The sequence below is a fragment of the Rhyacophila brunnea genome, unplaced genomic scaffold (genome assembly GCF_057557595.1).
Source record: "Rhyacophila brunnea isolate RB1 unplaced genomic scaffold, BYU_Rbru_1.0 scaffold_17, whole genome shotgun sequence".
Classification (NCBI taxonomy): domain Eukaryota; kingdom Metazoa; phylum Arthropoda; class Insecta; order Trichoptera; family Rhyacophilidae; genus Rhyacophila; species Rhyacophila brunnea.
In genome coordinates, this window is record NW_028232827.1 from 16,267,228 (window position 1) to 16,286,334 (window position 19,107).

Below are 19,107 nucleotides of genomic sequence, written 5' to 3' on the forward strand. Positions count from 1 at the left end.
AAAACTCGGGTTTTTTGTCTATGACTAAACTATGGCACTCCACCACTTCATTGACAAACAAAGAATATATTTGATCCCCATTTAATTTATAAAAAAACTCCGCCGCCAATAAATTTTGAAACAAACGAACTTTTGTTATTCCATACATGTTCCATACGTTTATGTTTACATTTGAGGATGATTGTGATATTCATCTCCTTGAAAGATACATATTTATTAAGCAGAAATTAATTATATAAGTAGAAATATATTGTGGGTGCACTAAGAATCGGATATTTTTCTATATTGCTCAAAATGAATAATTCAAATAGCAGTTTTCCTGGTTTTCCATCAAATGATTCAAGCCCTATGTCATTTGGGGAGAATGAAGATTTCGCTCAAATTTGGACGACAAATAATACTGAGATTAATAATCAGCCCCCAGAAAAATATGCAGGAAGCATGGGTGACCTTAGATCCATTGAAGAAATTTGTATCCTTTTGAAACTAATTTTACCACATCTAGGTACCTACCAAATTAACCATTTATTTTGACGGCTTGACGCGCGAATTGCGAATAATATTTGTTTCAATTTTTAACATACGCGCGTGCACTAGCTGTCAAAACAGTTTTTATTATTGTTTTTGAGCTCTCATTTATAAATTCTTTGGTGTTCATCGATCATTTAGACCCTTATCTGCAGAATTTCACAATATTTAATCTGTCTTTTATTTGAAATGTTATTGAAAAATGAATATAGAACTTTTGAAGTTTTGCTATGGCAGGTTATGTCAACGATTCATATTATCGAATAGCATGGCAAGAAGGCGAACTTATTTAACAGCGGAACCCTTAAAGCTCGCTTTGGACTTTAAAGACTTCGACCAGTGTGATGAATCAGTTGTTTCGAATCAAAATAAAGTGGAGGCAACGTGCAGCGATTATCCGTCGAAGAGGCATCTGTCGGTTTTAAATGAAAATTTTGGAATCCAGAATTTCAAACCACTGCAATGGACGGTGATCAGTTCTATTCTGAACGAAAAACGGGACAACTGTGTCATAATGCCCACCGGCTATGGGAAATCTCTCTGCTACCAATATCCAGCCATTTATACAAATGGATTATCCATTGTTGTGTCACCGTTAATTTCTCTAATGCAAGATCAAGTGAAATCTTTGGAAAAACGCAATATATCCGCTTGTTTCATTGGATCCGCCCAAGCTAATAAGAGTGAAGTCATTCAAAAACTTTTACAAGGACATTATCGAGTATTATATCTAACTCCAGAAGCTGCATTATCAGATTATGGGTTGTATTTATTAAGAAAACTAAACTACATGCTTGACATTACTCTATTAGCAATAGATGAAGCGCATTGTATTTTAAAATGGGGCAAAGACTTCAGACTGGCGTACGGCGGTCTTTCGAACCTTCGGAAAGTTTTGCCGACAACACCCATTATGGCTCTCACGGCTACCGCCACGGACAAAGAAAGAGACGGAATTGTAACATCGCTGAAGATGAAATATCCTCAAATACTCTGCACCAGATATGACCTATCAAATCTTCGTTTGATAGTTAAAAAGATGACAAAAGAACCATACGGCGATATATCTAACGTTCTCTCTGAAATCAGAAAGAAATATAACATCGAAGAAGGATCTGTGATTATATACTGCCTCACCAGGAAAAACACTGAAAGAATCGCCAATATTTTAGAATCAATGGGAATATCATGTCGGCCGTACCATGCTGGTCTTGATAATGTTAAGCGAAAGACTATTATGGATGACTTTATGAATGATAAGTTGAAAGTCATCGTTGCCACAACAGCGTTTGGGATGGGCATAGACAAAGCTAACGTAAGAATCGTGATTCATTACGGCACGTCAATTTCTTTAGAAGGCTATTATCAAGAGGCGGGTCGGGCCGGAAGAGATGGAAGACCTGCTCTTTGTGTTCTATATTATTCACTATCCGATTTCATAGTTCACCGTTATATACATTCGCAAAAAACAGAATTTCGACAGGGCCATGAAGAAATACCGTCAGGAATCGCCATGAAGCGATACGTATCATTAGTAACGTGTCGAAAGCAGTTTATTAGATCTTACTTTGATAAAACAATGGCTATTAATATCGTGAACCAAGATCACTGCTGTGATAATTGCGATAATAATAAAATTTTGAAATTACGTAACGTTCCAGATCAGATTCATGACTATTCGGCGGACGCTAAATTGTTTATGGGAGCTATTAAGAGTTTTCATCCTCGGACGTTTGGCGTCAATACAATAATTTTACTTCTCCTCGGATCCAAGTCGAAAAAGGTTGACCCTTATAGAAAGCATCCTATGTACGGTGCAGGGGCCGCTAAAAGCGAGGAATGGTGGAAGAATATCGCTCAACTTTTGGAAATGGAAAGTTATATCAAACTTAACTCGAAACTAGTCGGTTCAGCGTTATATATTAAAATAGTACTGGATAAAAAGGGTGAAACTTGGTTGAAAAACAATATTAAACGTGTTGTCTCTCCTATTACAGTTAGAATGACTAAAGATGTAATAGAATTGTTGAAATGAATAAGTTATATTACTTGCAGTCGACTATTAATCTTTTTTTTATAATATGTAAATACAATAACTTGTTATAATTATTAGTAATCAAGCAAAACATTTGAACAAGATGTGCCGTATATTGCTTACGTTTGTATAGTTTTTTTTGAAGAGTAGCTATTTTGACGTAAGTTGTTGACAGCCAAGTAATTTTTGACAATATTTTATTCAGACGAAATGTAGTCATATTGGAATACACAAAATTTTTTTTTTTTTTTTCGACCATGTCCGATCCTAGTAGGATCATATGGGCCTCCACAGAGTAGAGGTTTGTATTAACAGATTTTTTTTTTTTACGAGAAATGGATGTCAGCCACTTGCTCAACCTATTAGGTCCATACCCTGACTCACACACATATTGAAAAATAATATGTGTACTTGCCAGACCCAGGATTCGAACCTGGGACCCACGGCATGGTAGTCCAACGCTTATGCCGTATGGCCACCGTGGGCGTTACAATCTAAATTACATAATTCAATCTAGTATTTTTTAATTCTTTATAACAATTGATGAACAATTAAAATGGCAAATCGAAAAAAAGGTATGTAAGTACTTAGTTATAATGTTAATGGTTTTCGACAATATTTAAATATGCTCATGTTGTCATTCATGTATTTTTTTTTATATAGAGGCTGTTGATTTAAGCAGACTGGTATAATTTGTTGTAATTCTGTTTTTATTCATCAATAAGTATTTCATTGGTTAGGTTTGACATGCACTGATAGATTTTATTGTAGAATTAATACAATGCCAATTAGTTAGTTATAACATTATAATGTAGATGTTACATAATAAGTATGTAATTTAATTTCTACCGAAGTGTTTTTGCGATTATATAAATTTTACATTGACTGTAAAATAGTTAAACGATGTTTTGCGATTAACTGATCTGTAATTCCCCCTTAAGACCAAAGAAACATATCTCAAGTTTTAGCGATTTTAAGTTACCCATGGTACTGGACAGAAAATAATATAATCTTACGTTTCGTGACAAAGAGACATCAAAAAAATCAACGGATTAATATACTTCAATGAGTATTTCCTGAAAACACTTTCTCGTTAATGTCGGTGGAATGTAAATTTTCTTGTGTTTGGTGTCTCCTGTAAGGTAGAGAAAAATGAGATACATTTCTTTGGTCATAAGGGGTATAAATGCAATCTCTGTTGACTTGTTTCCCAGTGAAATTAAGCAAATCTACAAATTATTTCTTTAACATATTTTTCAGTATTAAAATAAATATCAATTTATTATTGTTTGTTTCGATTATATCATACACAAAGCCCACCTTCCGATGTATTCCAATAAAGCCTAAATTACTTTCCTTACAAAACACTCACAGCACCGAAATATCGCCATATTTTTCAATATTCATACTTCAACAAAATACAATCTATTGTGTTTGACGATGTCCTCTATACAGGTATAATTTTTTATTCTCTGATTTCTTCTTCCTACTTTTCTAGTTACGCTTAGTATTATTGGATAGGTTGAAGAGTTTAGTATTATATCATGCTAAATGAAATGAACCATAATGATATTGTCACCTCAATACAACAACTAGATAACTCAGTTCTATACGTTTATCCTGGATACAGTGGCAAACACATTTTGAAAATAGCCGATATACTGGATTATTTATTAGTTTGGGTTAGTTTAGGTTAAGTTAGGTTAGGTTAGGTTATCCTAACAAATAATCCAGTATATCGGCTATTGTCAAAATGTGTTTGCCGCTGTATCCAGGATAACCGACTTGTACCGATAACTCTGATTTGGTCATTGTTGGGAAAATGAAATTTAAACTACTAAATTTAGGCTATAATTATTATTTAAAATGAAAATGGAAAATTGTGCTTGTCTAATTGGGAATGTTCAATTGTATGAAAAAATATTGTAGATATAAATTATTTTATTTATTTAATGCATTTATGGTCTCAAAGTTATGTAATATTTTCAAACAAAAAATTAATACAATTGATCAACGAGGTGATGATAATCATTCTATATAAAATACACTAAAATATTTATCATTATGGGTGCTATATTCAACCAACCCTTTAAAAATCACAATTACGAAAAGGATTGTGTTTGTGGGAGACAAATTCGCTGAAGGTGAAGCGACATCTTTGCCTAAAATGCACCTGTTAGGGTTAGAGTGGAGCCTAAGTTGACAGACTTTTTTAAGAGGAATGGTTGTTCGCCATTTGCCCAATTGATGGATCAAACACACATTGTGTGAATTTTACTGAATGCAGGATTCAAATTTGTGACCTATGCCTTTAAAGTCAAATGCTCTATGACTTAAGCATTAAAATGATAATATATTATTATTAATTTCTTTTTATGAATGATTCTTTATTGAACATAATTTGGAATTATTATTAGTGTCTTGATTCAAACCACAGAGGTCAGTAGGCAATGTTAATAAAATTTGAGAAGTGATTCAGTTGCACGATTATTAGTTAATTTCGTCTAAATTAGGTTAGGCGCAGGTAGATTGATAAAGAAAATTTACCTAATTGTTTTCTAATAGGTATGTTTCTTAGGTGTTTACAAATAATATACGTATTGTTGTGTTCTCCTTGAAAAAATAAGGTTTATTATATTCAAACAATTATTTATATTTTTGTGGCTTAGACATTCGTCATTATGTGAGACAATTATTAATAGGTGGCGTTAGTAAAAAACACACATTCTTCTACTTTCAGATAAATCACTTGTTGTATCAGCGCCAACAGGTTCTGGGAAGACTGTAATACTGGAATTGGCAATTGTCAGATTGCTCATGAAAGTACAAGAGCTGAACTACAAAGATGACTTTAAAATTGTCTACAGTAAGTCAAATTATTTGGACTTTAATATAAACTCGCCACATTATCTAAATGCATTCAATGGAATTCACAAACTTGCCAGTCTATTTCATGCATTAAGGGTGTACAGGCGCACAGGCGAAAAGTAGAGGTTGTGATCGAGAAATAATCAAAACAGGCCAATCTCGAATATGTCAAGTAATATTAGATACACCGCGACAAAAAATATTGAAAGCTGCAATAATGACACGTTGAATGTAGAACGAAGGTCTTACTAAAATCGCTGTAATACTAATAATTTTTATAATTTTATTCTTTGTGGCTTAGTATTTCATATTTATTCAAACAGATGTCACTGTGTGTTTAATTTTTTAGATTATTCAAATTAATCAACAGTGGCTAGTAATTTGAGTTTAAAGTCGGACGAGATAACTCGCGAAATTTGTATGATTCTATCACGGCCTCATAGAGTAAGAAAACTCGTTGAAGGCATAGAACCGGTTAAATTTGTCAGTATTTTTTTTGGTCGAAAGTGTTAAATGGAGGTCTTTCTGAACAGAATCAGTAAAATATTTTTTGCCAGAATCTCTAAAAAATGAAAAAAAAACAATAGAAAGGGTAATTTTGTAGCATTATCGATTTTTTCAAGAAATCAAAAGACCAATCACGAATTCTTGAGAATGCTCTAGCGAAATGGTCATCTCTGGATTTTACGCCTATATCGAAACTACTGTTTACATAAATCTTAGCAATATATTATTGTATTACGATCACCGCAACCAAAATGTGATTTTTTACGGCATGGACCATACTAGTATAACATGTAGCCCATTTATGTTGGAAACAATTCAATAATAAATTGTATAATATGCTTGAAAAAAATGTATCATGTTGCAAATCTGTATCTGCAGATGGATGGCATCTGCAAATAGACACTTTTGTTGATATAAATGAAGATTTACAAACTGAATTTTCAACAAATTTCATCATTCATTTTCATAAAAAAACATCGAAATCTGAATATTTTTTTAATGTAAATATCAATAATAATAATTATACCACTCAACCGTAGATGGAACGTTTCGAATAACAATATAATGAAACATTGAATGATGCATTTTTGTTGGAGATTATTTAACAATTTTATCTATTCTGTTCAAAGAAATTGGAAGGATTAATCAGTTTCAGGAAGAAGATGATAGGCACAGTGATGAACAAGCATTTTCTGCCATGAGTTTGAGAAACATAATAAAAAAAAAATTCAATTAGGTAACCTCCATCCGACAAGCACAAGGTGCACCTCAGATGCAAATTCATTTCCTCATTTCTCATAAAACAAAAATCTGTTCATATAACCTCCACTCTGTGGAGGCCCATATAATCTTTTTAGAATCGGACATGGTAAAAAAAAAAACCAGGGGTATTAGAATGGTGGTACCCAGTGGGCCACGAATTTCTTTGAAAAAATAAAACCTTCGAAACATTATTTAGAAATATATTAAAAGTATAATGTAGTATAAGTAGTGAGTGTAAAGTATAACGTGTATACTCACTCATTTTCTATGGCTGGCCTTGCATGCACGGATTAGCAGAGCGCGTAAGCACGCTTGTGGCATACATCTGGACAATAGTGATTCATAAACTATATTTGGTTTTTAGTCTGTTATTTTATTGATTTTACTCAATTTATTATTTAATTTTGATTTGTTTTTATGAATCGTGTTTGCGGCCCAATTATTAAAAGTAAAAGTTAAATGTGGCCCGTAGTCTGAAAAGGTTTCTGACCAGCATTGCCAACCATACTATAATTTTGATTCTGCAAAAAACCTTAAATACTATAATTTCATGCCAAATATTTATATTTAATAGTATGCCAAATATAATATTTTGGCATACTATTATTTTTAACCGGATGGCTGCCAATGACGTCGAAATTTTCCGTGAACGGAACGCCGCTCATACAAAAATACATAACGACATATATTGGGAATATCGTCACATACTCAGAATTGAAACAGAATTCGTTTTTACCACTTGAAACGTAAATTGATTTTAATTTTTTATTTTTGCAATAAAATTCGCGGCACGCAAGGTACCGCCATACATACACCTACCGGCAGTAAAAAGGTTAAGAACTCATAATGAAAAATGTTCCTATAGTTATGTATCCCAGAAATACTGTAATTTTTACATCTTTGTACTACTTGCATAGAAAAAGATAGCAACAGTGTTGCTGACTCTTGATTTAGCCATTACATACAAATAAATATCCATCTGTTACATATTATTATAATATTGACTGATGCTTATTATGTATACCTACTCTTTATTTCAGTGGCCCCCGTAAAAGCTTTATGTACCGAAAGATTGACGGATTGGTATGGGAAATTTTCCAAACTTGGTATTCCTTGTATTCAAGTTACCGGAGATACAGATACATTGGATTTTACACAATTGAAGTCTTACAGGTAATTAACGACCCACTCTCATTATGAATGCTGGTACTGTTATATCCCGGGACCTGGTGGCTAGCTCGGGATGTTGGTGGGACCCGGGATTCACAAAAATTACAAACTAAATTGGTTTTTTCTCGAGTTTTATTTGTGTCACTCCGAGTCGTGAGAGTCAGATGTCAACCCTTTGGCTCGCTGCCATATACTGACTAGTAGTGTTGCACATACTCCTTATTATTAATTAAATACAATAATTCTTACGTGCTAAGTACAAGTTGAATATTTTGACAGTTAATCAAGGAATAATGGACGTACGTACGCCCATTGTTGACTAGGAGGTCAGGTGACATGGTTATACCTAATAATTAATTTTATCTATCGGGAGAGGCCCAATGATCATGGGTATGACAGTACCTATAGAAGTTTTTTTTTTGTTTTATCGACATTTTAATGTGGTTGTAAACAGCTGACAATAACTACAGACAGGAACGCTGTACTGGACTGGTATTAAGGTTAAAGTTAATAATCGTCTCATGCAAAAATCTTACTTTAAAATATGAGTTTGTGTGCTTGGACATGCATGATGGAAGCATGATTGAAATATTATGATCTCAAAAACAAAAAGCATAATAATAAAATTAATACTGTATCTGTAGTAACTGTTAATTGAATCCTAATTACATTAGTTTTTGCTGAAGGTGCGTGATACACCCCTGTTACAGGCGGGCTTCTCTCGATGTAAAATAATCATTTAGTAGTCATAAGTCGAAACGTAACCCTAACCTCTAGAAACGGCTTCATAAAACATCTAATCTGATTCCTTGCTCGACTACGTATTTTTTTTTTTATTATTCATAAGTAAAGGCCTTCGTCCGGTGTGTGAAAATCATACACAGGGCGGAGGTGTAATTAAGATAAATTGAATTTGATTTAAAAAGTATAAATGATGATGGATGAAAGAGATAATTTTAAGATTAAATATAAGTACTTATTCATATATAATAAATTTTGCCGCGCTTGCCGGCAACGTTCAAATTTCCACGCGCCTGCGCCGGGGTGGTCCTCGTGATTCGTCAAATCAAAAGCATCACGCGATAAAATTTGGCCAATCACGAGAGTCCTTTTTGCTGGACGGCGTGGGTACGCGAAATTGAAAAAAAGAGAAAAAAAGTTAGTGAGCGTCCCTTTTCCAACATGTACGGACCTGCGAAACTTATTGTTAAAACAAAATATGTAAACGTGTAAAGAAAATGTAAAATATAAGATAATACCAAGTTACGCACGAGACAGACGTGGTTTCATTTAATTTCTCCTCAATTTAAAATATCTTTTATTGTGAATCCGGGGTTCGATGGACACCTGAGCTAGCCGCTGGAACCCCGGGTATCTCATGCGACTGGTTCAAATTTCGAACGAGCCCAACATATATTTATGTTGTTTTTTTTAGTTTTCATATTTTCTATTATCAGCGTTTTAATGTAGGTAATTGGTATTTTTATTCAAAATAAAATACCTAATGATCTGATGAATGAAGATATAAATCAGAATGAAAATGATATTGATAGAGATTATTAATCATGCGATAGCTAGAATAGTGTAATTGGCAGCATACATGTCTGCTAATCGAAAGATCTCGGGTTCGATCCCACCCGCTACCAATACTTTATTTTTCAGTTTTCAAGTTAATCATGATCATTTTTCATCACGCATCAGTGGTAATCACTCTATATGACAATTTTTGTGTACAGTAGAACCTCGGTATAACAGACTAATCGTGAATGGAGAACTACAAGGTTCTAAGTGTTTGTCCTTGGAGAAACAAAAGTAACAATGAGGCAGCTTAGAATACTACTTCATTGTTGGGTTTGTTTTTTTAAGGACGAACACTTAGAACTTTGTAGTATTAGGCTCGCGTAATGTGGGTGAGGGGGTGTCCATTAAAGCCCATAGTCCATTATATAAAAACACAAACAAAATACTGTTTATCCTTCGGATGATATATCCAGACACACCCGTTGTGGAGTGATGTTAATTTTAGATGTTGACGTTGTTGCTTTTGGTAATACCGGTTTGAAAAAAGAATGAAATTTTGTTTGGACAGTCTAGTCTAAGTCTACTATTTTTTTATGATCAACTCGAAAATTACGAATAGTCAATAAATGTTATTAGACACTTAGATTTAAACATATAACATTAACAAGATATTTTTAACAATTTTCACATTTGACTGGATATTTTGTTCGTTATATCTGAAGTTTGTTATATCGAGGTTCTACTGTACTGCACGAAAAAAAGTTTCACTTTGAAAAGACAAGATTATTAATGTACACATTTTGTTTTTGCGAATCCAGAATTATCATGACTACACCTGAGAAATGGGATTCTATGACTAGACGATGGAAGGACAATAAGTTTTTGGTTCAGGTCGTAAAACTCTTCATTATTGATGAGGTGAGAATCGCATGAATATGCGTCTACTTAGATACACTAAAATTGGTTTGACAGCCGAGATACATTTCTGAAAATTTGGACGTAAAGTGTAAAGGCCTTATAATGAATCACTTTTTTCCATACAAATTCTTCAAAAATTGAAGTATCATACAAATTAATTAATGTTTGTCAGCATCATTTTTGGATACTGCTTATTTCATTTCCAAATAACTTCTCTATCAATAGAAACTTGTATTTTTTTAATCAATGTTCTGATATTACTATACAATGCTTTGACGATAATTAATTTCTGTATTATTAGGTACATCTACTAAATGAAGATGTCAGAGGACCAGTTTTAGAAGCTGTGGTCAGTCGAATGAAAACAATTCAGGTACTTAATATTTTGATGATTTCTGTAAAATTATACTACGAGGGTGGGTCAATAAGTCCTTAGAAAAGCCGACAGGTGGCGCGACTAGTACTGTAAGCGGTTTGTTTTCATGCAGCGGCACTACCGATTCAGTATGCTGCGAAGTTTCAATCAGATTGGTCGGGTTGTTGTTTTTTATTTTCGTACATTTAAAAAAAAAATTTGCTTGTTTACAAAAATGGAGAAAATTGAGTTTAGAGCTGTTATTAAACATTTTAATATAAAAGGGTTAACAGCAAAGGAAATAAAAAATGAGTTGGATTTAGTTCACGGCATATCTGCTCCTTTACTTGCAACTATTTATAACTGGTTAAATGAATTTAAACGTGGTCGTACATCAACAAAGGATGAACCACGCTCAGGACGTCCTGTAGAGGTGACTACACCAGAAATGATCAATAAAATCCACGATATGGTGTTAAGTGACCGAAGATTAAAGTTGAGTGAGATAATTGAGGTTACAGGGATCTCAAAAGGTAGCGTCATTTCTATTTTACATGACAAACTGGGCATGAAAAAAGTTTCTGCAAGATGGGTGCCGCGTTTGCTCACAGTCGACAATAAACGAAATAGGGTGGTGGCCTCTAAAGCCCTGTTGTCGCTCATGCAACGCAATCCGGATGAATTTTTTCGTCGCTTTGTGACTGTAGATGAAACATGGATACACCACTATACTCCCGAGACGAAAGAACAGTCAAAGCAGTGGATTGCAAAAGGCGAACCATGTCCAAAGAAGGCGAAAACCGTAAAATCAGCTGGTAAGGTTATGGCTACTGTATTTTGGGATGCACGTGGAATTATTTTCGTTGACTATTTGGAAAAAGGAAAAACAATAACAGGGGATTATTATGCATCTTTATTGGACCAGCTAAAAAACGAAATTGAAGAAAAACGGCCTCATTTAAACAGGAAAAAAATCCTCTTTCATCAGGACAATGCCCGTGTTCACACATGTTTACGATCAATGGCTAAAATTGAAGAATTGAAGTTCGAATTGGTCAACCACCCACCGTATTCGCCAGATTTAGCCCCCAGTGACTTTTTCCTTTTCCCAAACATAAAAAAATGGCTAAGTGGCCAACGTTTTTTTTCAAATGAAGAAGTCATCGATCGGACAAATGCTTATTTTGAGGACCTTCCGAAAACTTATTTTTCTGACGGTTTAAAAAAATTGAGAAACGTCTAACCAAGTGTATTGAGCTCCAAGGAGATTATGTTGAGAAATAAAAAAAAAATACAAAAATAAAAACTGTTTTAATGCTTTTTTCTAAGGAATTATTGACCCACCCTCGTATTACATACCAGTAACTGCTCAATATGAAAATTAAACTAACAAAATTTCCTTCAGGAATCCATCGCGATTTCGAATGACTGTGAAAAGAGCACCCCATTTCCTACAAATGAATATGACTTGAGTGCCGCGTTCAACATCGACAACATATTTGAAGAGTTAGATAAGGATGAAGGGAAAGAAAATAATTTTCCGATGAACATAAGATTCATTGCAATATCGGCGACCATACCAAACGCTGAGGATATCGCCGAATGGCTCGGTACCAGGGAACGGCCGGCATCTTGTTATAAGTAATACTATTTTCATATTTTTTTTTCATTCAATCCAAAAATATTGCTTGCTGCCAAAAAGTTATTACTTATTTATAAAGAGGGAGCCTATCAAACTTTTCTAAATTTAAATATTGATGGATCATTGAATAAAAACTTTGTTTTTGTAATACTCGTGCAGCCGTGTATAATAAATAATCTTCAAAACTGTGTTAAACCCGCTGCTCATTATAATGACTAGACATGTGGTGTTGTCGCACACTCATCAATTCAAGGATAGTGCGGTTGTGAGGAATTTATTACATGCAACTATTCTGTCCGGTCAGAGTTTTTTTTGATCCCTCCCGCAAAATATCTGAAATGTCCCAGAAATGATCACCTAGACTGCTACTACCTGTATTTTGTGGTTGTATCTAGCCATCTTAATGGATGACGTTAAGCCTGCTGCAAATGATCCTGGAATATTATATAACATGCAGTTAATTTAATCATTTGCCATTGGCATATAATATATTCTTTATATAGGTCTATTCGTCTTCAACATCTTACTGTATTATGAAGAATAAATGACAATGTTTAATATGATTTAGAATTGGTGAAGAATTTCGACCTGTGAAGCTGACGAAAATCGTTGAAGGGTTCCCGTGTAAAGAAGGTGAAAGCCTTTTTAAGTTTGACTTTTGCCTCAACTACAAACTGAGGGCCATCATCGAGAGATATTGCGGTGGAAAACCTACTCTGGTAATTTGCTCTTTAGTATCTTATTGATTCAACACTCTGTAATAGATTGGATATTATGCTTTACTCTTCAGAATGCACCAATGTTCATGTCAATAATATACCCACGGTGGCCGCGCGGCATAAGCGTTGGACTATCATGCCGTGGGTCCCAGGTTCGAATCCTGGGTCTGGCAAGTACACATATTGTTTTTCAATATGTGTGTGAGTCAAGGTATGGACCTAATAGGTTGAGCAAGTGGCTGACATCCATTTCTCGTAAAAAAAATCTGTTAATACAAACCGCTCCTCTGTGGAGGCCCATATGATCTTATTAGGATCGGACATGGTCGGAAAAAAAAAAAAAATATATATATAATATGACAAAATTTTGAATGATTGAATGAATACTACATGTTCTTATTTCTTAGTTTAATAATTAATGATCGAATTATTGAAAGACATTCAAACCTCGATTTATCATAGGCCCAGGGGATTCCGGAGACTGAAAAATAATTTAATTACCGATGGAAAAACATATATTCCAGATTACCATGAGTTATAAGTATCAACACCATTAGTCAACATTGGCCATTGGTAATATTTTCTTTAATTTAAATAGTGACCGAAATGTTGTATTTATTTGGTTTCTGAACATTATATAATTTAGAAAAACACTTTCTGAGCGAGTATGTTATAACCAATGGAAAAAATCTTTTTTGAAAAAAGTAAGCCACCCGGCCGGGAATCGAACCCTGCATCTCCTACGGGTAAACGACCCAACCAGCGCATTTTATCCAATATGCTACGGTGTGACATACTAATAGCGACAAATTTAAACTATTGGTCATTTGAATACCTACTCATTAGCGTCTATGCTAGTAGTAGCATACTTATACAGATAACTTCAAAATAATATCCGAATTGTCTAATTATTTTTATAAGATTCACTAATAATTATTTATGGTACAAATTTTTAATTCCAGATATTCTGCAATACTCGTAAAAGTGTGATAATGGCTGCCGAAACGCTATCAAAAGAGATTCTGTTTGAGTTTTCCTCCGTTCAGCAAGAGAGATTTACAAGAATGGCGGCCCAATTGACTGAAAAGAAACTGCAGGTTTGTATTCTATCTCATAGAGTCTTTACTGTCTGTATTTTTGAAATTGAAGCATGAATTTGTAAGAAACTCATCCATTTTTAACATAGCAACATTATTACGCAGTATGCCATGTGTCAATACACAGACGATACCAAGTCCCTTCTTCCTGGATAATAATTGTACAAGTCAATCCATTATTTAAATTTGACCTCAGTATACAACATGGTGTTATAGATGTGTTAACAAGAGTTGAGGCGAAGACAATACTCACACAGACGCATTGTTTACAAACAGGATATTTCAAATTTTTAAATCGACATCAACGTATACGCTGTTGACGATGTTGTCCCCTTTTCGCTGTAAGTGCAATAAGCAGGCGTAAACAAGACAAACAGCTGTTTCTCGTAGACGTTGTGTGCCTCAGAAATGCACCAATACAACAATCTTTCGTATCTGTGTTCGCACCAAGTCTGGCTGAGAGACCTATACCTACATCAGTGGCGAAGTGTGGGGGGGTAGGCTGTTAAGATCCGCCATAAATAGTGCACATTAAACTTTTTCAGACATACGTATTTGTTTTCATTGAAATAAGACTACAATTATTTACTGATGGTGTTGGTTAGTTTTTAAAATTCAATTAAACCCTGAGAAAACCAAGCCATAATAGATAATAGTCAAAAAATACTCGTCTCTCTATAAAATATCTAAAGTTATGCAATTAAATCGTACATAACTTTGAATATTTTGTAGATAGAGTAATATTTTTTATTTATTATAGTTTGGTTTAGGCAGTACCTACTTAATGAATTAAAAAAATGAACTATCAATATCAAATCAAATCTATATATTTAATATGTATTTTTAATCCGACAAAAACAAATAAGCATTAATGATAAAGTGTGGACAATTTTGTCATATCGCCCAAAATAGGTACACCAAAACTAGTATGATTGCGTTTAGGCTAGGTTTAATTGATTTTTAAAAACTAACTAAAACCATCTGTCAATTGCAACCTTAGTTCAATAAAACAAATATGTATGACTAACAAATTTTAGTGTGGATTATTTATGGCGGATCTTAACAGCCTACCTCCACCCTTCGCCACTGTCCTACATAGTACAAAGAATGCTATTATCAATATTATGCTATGCCTCATAGGTCATAAATGGCCCTTTACCAATGTAATTATAAACTTTGTTAATTTATTTACAGGCTTTGGTTATGAGCGGGATAGGCTGCCACCATGCTGGTTTCAGTCCAAACAACCGCAACATTATAGAATCCATGTTCAGACAGGGAGACCTCCCTGTTCTGATCACAACATCTACGTTAGGTAAGTTTCCACCATTTTTTTAAAATCTCACAATCAGGCAGCAGAGTAAATTATCCTGCTGTAGATTTATTGGTGGCATCTAGGGACAAATTACAAAAGATGGAATTTAATATATTTTAGTGACAATTTACATTTTGAAGTTTTTTTAAATAATTAATACATACCTACCTATCTAAAAACATTATATAACATGCTTTTAAATTCATCTCATCATGTTATTTAATATATTATGTCGAATGTGTTACAAAGATATTTTAATAATTGGGGTGCTGAGTATTAAACGAGTGAAGTGCCATATTATAATGAAAAATTAAATTACAACAGTTTTCACATCACCATCCTTTTCTTTGCTAATTATGATTTGGTAAAGCGGTGTAAAAAGTAAGGTATTTCTAAAAAAAACTATAGTACCTACATGGAAAATTTTCCTTATTGAATCCTTCAAAATAAAATTATAGTATTTTGGCATATATGTCGTAAAATTATAGTATATCCTGCTATTTTACATTTATCACGGAATCAAAATTATAGTATTATACTATAGTTAGTTATAAGCAGTGGCAGCTCGTCCATATGCACTGCAGAACTACAGCACCTCCAAGCAAAGTGAGAAAAATGAAATATTATGAATATCATATGAAAATTATAATATTATTTAAGCCTGAATTAAGCTCGCCCGCGCACAGATATATCCAATAATTATCATACACCGCGGTACTGCAGTACCGTCTTCAAACGAATACGCTTGAATGGGCGCAGGAGGGGTGAGGGGAATGGGGCACGCAGCTGGGAGCTTGATCGGTACTGCAGGCCCGACAGTGTATCGCCGTTTCTGCATTTGTACGTGAGCACGCGTGCTTCAGCGAAGGAAAGAAATATAGCTTTAATGATTTATTAACATTGTTAAAATTTATTTCTGCAAGCAATTTATGCAATGTTCTTTATTTTAATTACTTATTAATATAATTAATAATTTATATTTAATTTTGATGTTAAAATTCAACGCTTACAGCCCTTTTAATTAATATTGTAATTAACGTGTTATTTGCATTTGAAAATCAATTAGTGAAAACACAATTTTGTGCGCCCCGTAAACATTGAATTTAGTAAAATATAATCCAAATAAACATTTTTTTTATTTTTATCCACGAGCCGCCACTGGTTGTAATACAGGTGGCAACACTGATTTCCACATACTAATTGTTTTATGCTTGAAAAATAATTCAAACACGTAACAGCTTTGTATGTCATATTTTAAACATTTCTCATGAACATGGTGTATTATTAGTTGTTATCGTAGATAATAATATTATGTATTAATTTCACAGCGACGTGTATGATTTGAATATTTTCACCTAACTTGTCTACCTCAAACATCAAAAACAACTTTAATAAACATAAAGAAAGATCAGTTTTTTTTCTTGGAATATTAATAATTGATTAACTAAAAACAGACCTCATTTATAGAACATTGGCAAACAGTTATGTAGAATTTACAATCATATAATTGAAGTCAATTTACTCATTTTGATCACTAGATCACCTATACTCATTCAATCCTCAGCATCTCAATTAGCTTTTCCTGTTTACTTTGAATTTTTTTATGTGGGGGGCTATCTTATTTTAAATAGAATTTTGGTAATACCCAAAAAAGTTTCTCGACCCCTGCAATAGAGTATAATTTATTATCTATTATATTATACACGTCTTAATTTGTGATTGTCTTTAACTTTTTCAGCGATGGGTGTAAATCTGCCCGCTCACTTGGTTATAATCAAAACTACACAGCATTATGCCAACGGAGCGTATAAGGTAATTTGATAACTTTTTATAGCAACACTAATGAGATAAGCACAATTGTTTAGGATTGTGTTATTTTTCAAGGCTAGCTAAAACCGCATTTACACGGGTCACTTTGAATGATTCATCCCCCATGATCATGTAAATGCACATAAAATAATAAATCATCAAAACTGATCATATGAGATAAACATTGCATGAATGTTCCAGCGGATGAAAAATTATACGTTCACTGCAGTTTTTTGCTTTCAAAATTGAATTTTGATTCTAAACGAAGGTATTCTCTTATAGTAATCAATGTGCTACTTTAACAAACAGATCTTAGCAGCCCTACTGATGCTCCCATGATACTATGCCATGGCTTTATACATCAACTTTTCATTTTCCTATCACTCTTTCTCTCGATGAAATTTCTACATTCATAATAGTCACAAATTTATTGTTTGATTTCTAACCTACACTGCAATTTCAGTTGGCGCCATTTTTAAATGAAATGCGTTATTCACTTTCAATGCAACATGTAAACATTATTATATGAATCCCTGATGTATTCACGTTGGATTATTCATCCGCAATAATCATCGATAGAGACCCGTGTAAACGCCCCTTAATATAAAATCTAGTGACTGTTTGATATTGTCAGCATCATTGGCTCTATAAACCAGTATGGTTTTTGGCCACAGGATCTCTCATCACCCCTGCCGGTCTTATACTGTGGTTCTCCAGTTTTGAAGACCCAATACGACGGTGTCTCTATTAACGCAGTCAAGCCATCTCAACATGGCTATTCAAATTTTTCTTATTCCCTTCAGAACCTTTGCCATTAATAATTTTGGGGTTTCCATTTCTTGCAACCTTGCGATATTTTGCATTACGGCTCAAACCGACATTTGGTCTGACTGAGGTGCCTTAAAAGTGCTTTTAGAGACCATGGTAGCATTTTTTTGTTGCTCAACATTACACGTCTTTTTATTTTCTAACTAGTATAATTTTAGAATCAACAAGTCGTCGCTATAGGATTGGTTTGTCGAATATCCGTTTTTATCGAAATCGACCTTTTAATGCAGAATGGTTTTTTGTATCTAAATGGACCAGAACCATCCTTTTCTTTAAATTGCTTTGTAATGAAAACAGCATTCATATGCTGTAAAAACAACAATTTACTTGGTATTTACCTATGAAGGTATTCACCTTCATGTATTTAAATATAGGATAATCAAATTTGTTTTTCGTCTCCTGAACACTTGACATTTGGTCTATTCGACAAACCAATCCTACAGCGACGAAGTGACCTGAAGTAGCAAAAGTTTTCTACCATTTCAAACCTGCAGCTACCTATTATATATTTAGCGACATATTTGCTGTTTAATATCTATGTTTTCGAATTTTATCCCCCGTTTAAATATTCTAGAATGTTTATCTAAACTGTAAATCAACTAGGTTAATATTTCTCATGTATAATCTATTCACATTTTTCAGGAATACGAAGAAAGCACCATTCTCCAGATGATGGGCAGGGCTGGAAGACCACAATTTGATACGGAAGGCATTGCAGTTATCATGACGCGCAACCAAGATAAGGTAAGAATTTGAAAATTGCTTATTTTTTTCTTCTTTCTTGTCCTGTTCGATTAGAAGTTATTATTTTCTGTTTTACATTTTAAACATCCAGCATCCACTCTCATGAGCTCCACGTATACATGAATCAAGCAAAATCCTCATGAATTGTAGCCATTGATTTACCATAAAGCATTGACTTTTAGCTAATAAGTTCATATAGATTTGATGCATACACATATTCTGATAGTTCGTAAAATATTTAGAACCAATCACTGGTCGGCGTATTGGCAATATCGACTGATTAGTAGGT

At 33.7% G+C, this 19,107-nt stretch overlaps 2 protein-coding genes across 2 annotated transcripts in view; both read left to right on the top strand.

Annotated features, from left to right (window-relative positions):
• The first annotated feature begins 145 nt into the window (after window positions 1-145).
• The window catches only part of LOC147073764 (putative ATP-dependent DNA helicase HFM1), a 118,872-nt gene continuing 99,910 nt past the window's right edge, over window positions 146-19,107 (top strand). The window contains exons 1-12 of the mRNA XM_085944679.1: window positions 146-472; window positions 3,938-4,018; window positions 5,304-5,429; window positions 7,741-7,873; window positions 10,210-10,309; window positions 10,611-10,682; window positions 12,070-12,305; window positions 12,875-13,025; window positions 13,988-14,122; window positions 15,317-15,437; window positions 17,176-17,249; window positions 18,717-18,818. Of these exons, the coding sequence (XP_085800805.1) occupies window positions 295-472; window positions 3,938-4,018; window positions 5,304-5,429; window positions 7,741-7,873; window positions 10,210-10,309; window positions 10,611-10,682; window positions 12,070-12,305; window positions 12,875-13,025; window positions 13,988-14,122; window positions 15,317-15,437; window positions 17,176-17,249; window positions 18,717-18,818 (1,509 nt within the window). The 5' untranslated portion in view covers window positions 146-294. The remainder of the gene's footprint in view (window positions 473-3,937; window positions 4,019-5,303; window positions 5,430-7,740; window positions 7,874-10,209; window positions 10,310-10,610; window positions 10,683-12,069; window positions 12,306-12,874; window positions 13,026-13,987; window positions 14,123-15,316; window positions 15,438-17,175; window positions 17,250-18,716; window positions 18,819-19,107) is intronic.
• LOC147073765 (bifunctional 3'-5' exonuclease/ATP-dependent helicase WRN-like) lies at window positions 561-3,840 on the top strand. Its single transcript, XM_085944332.1, has one exon. It carries the CDS (start codon window positions 731-733, stop codon window positions 2,561-2,563), a length of 1,833 nt encoding a protein of 610 aa, XP_085800458.1. The 5' UTR covers window positions 561-730; the 3' UTR covers window positions 2,564-3,840.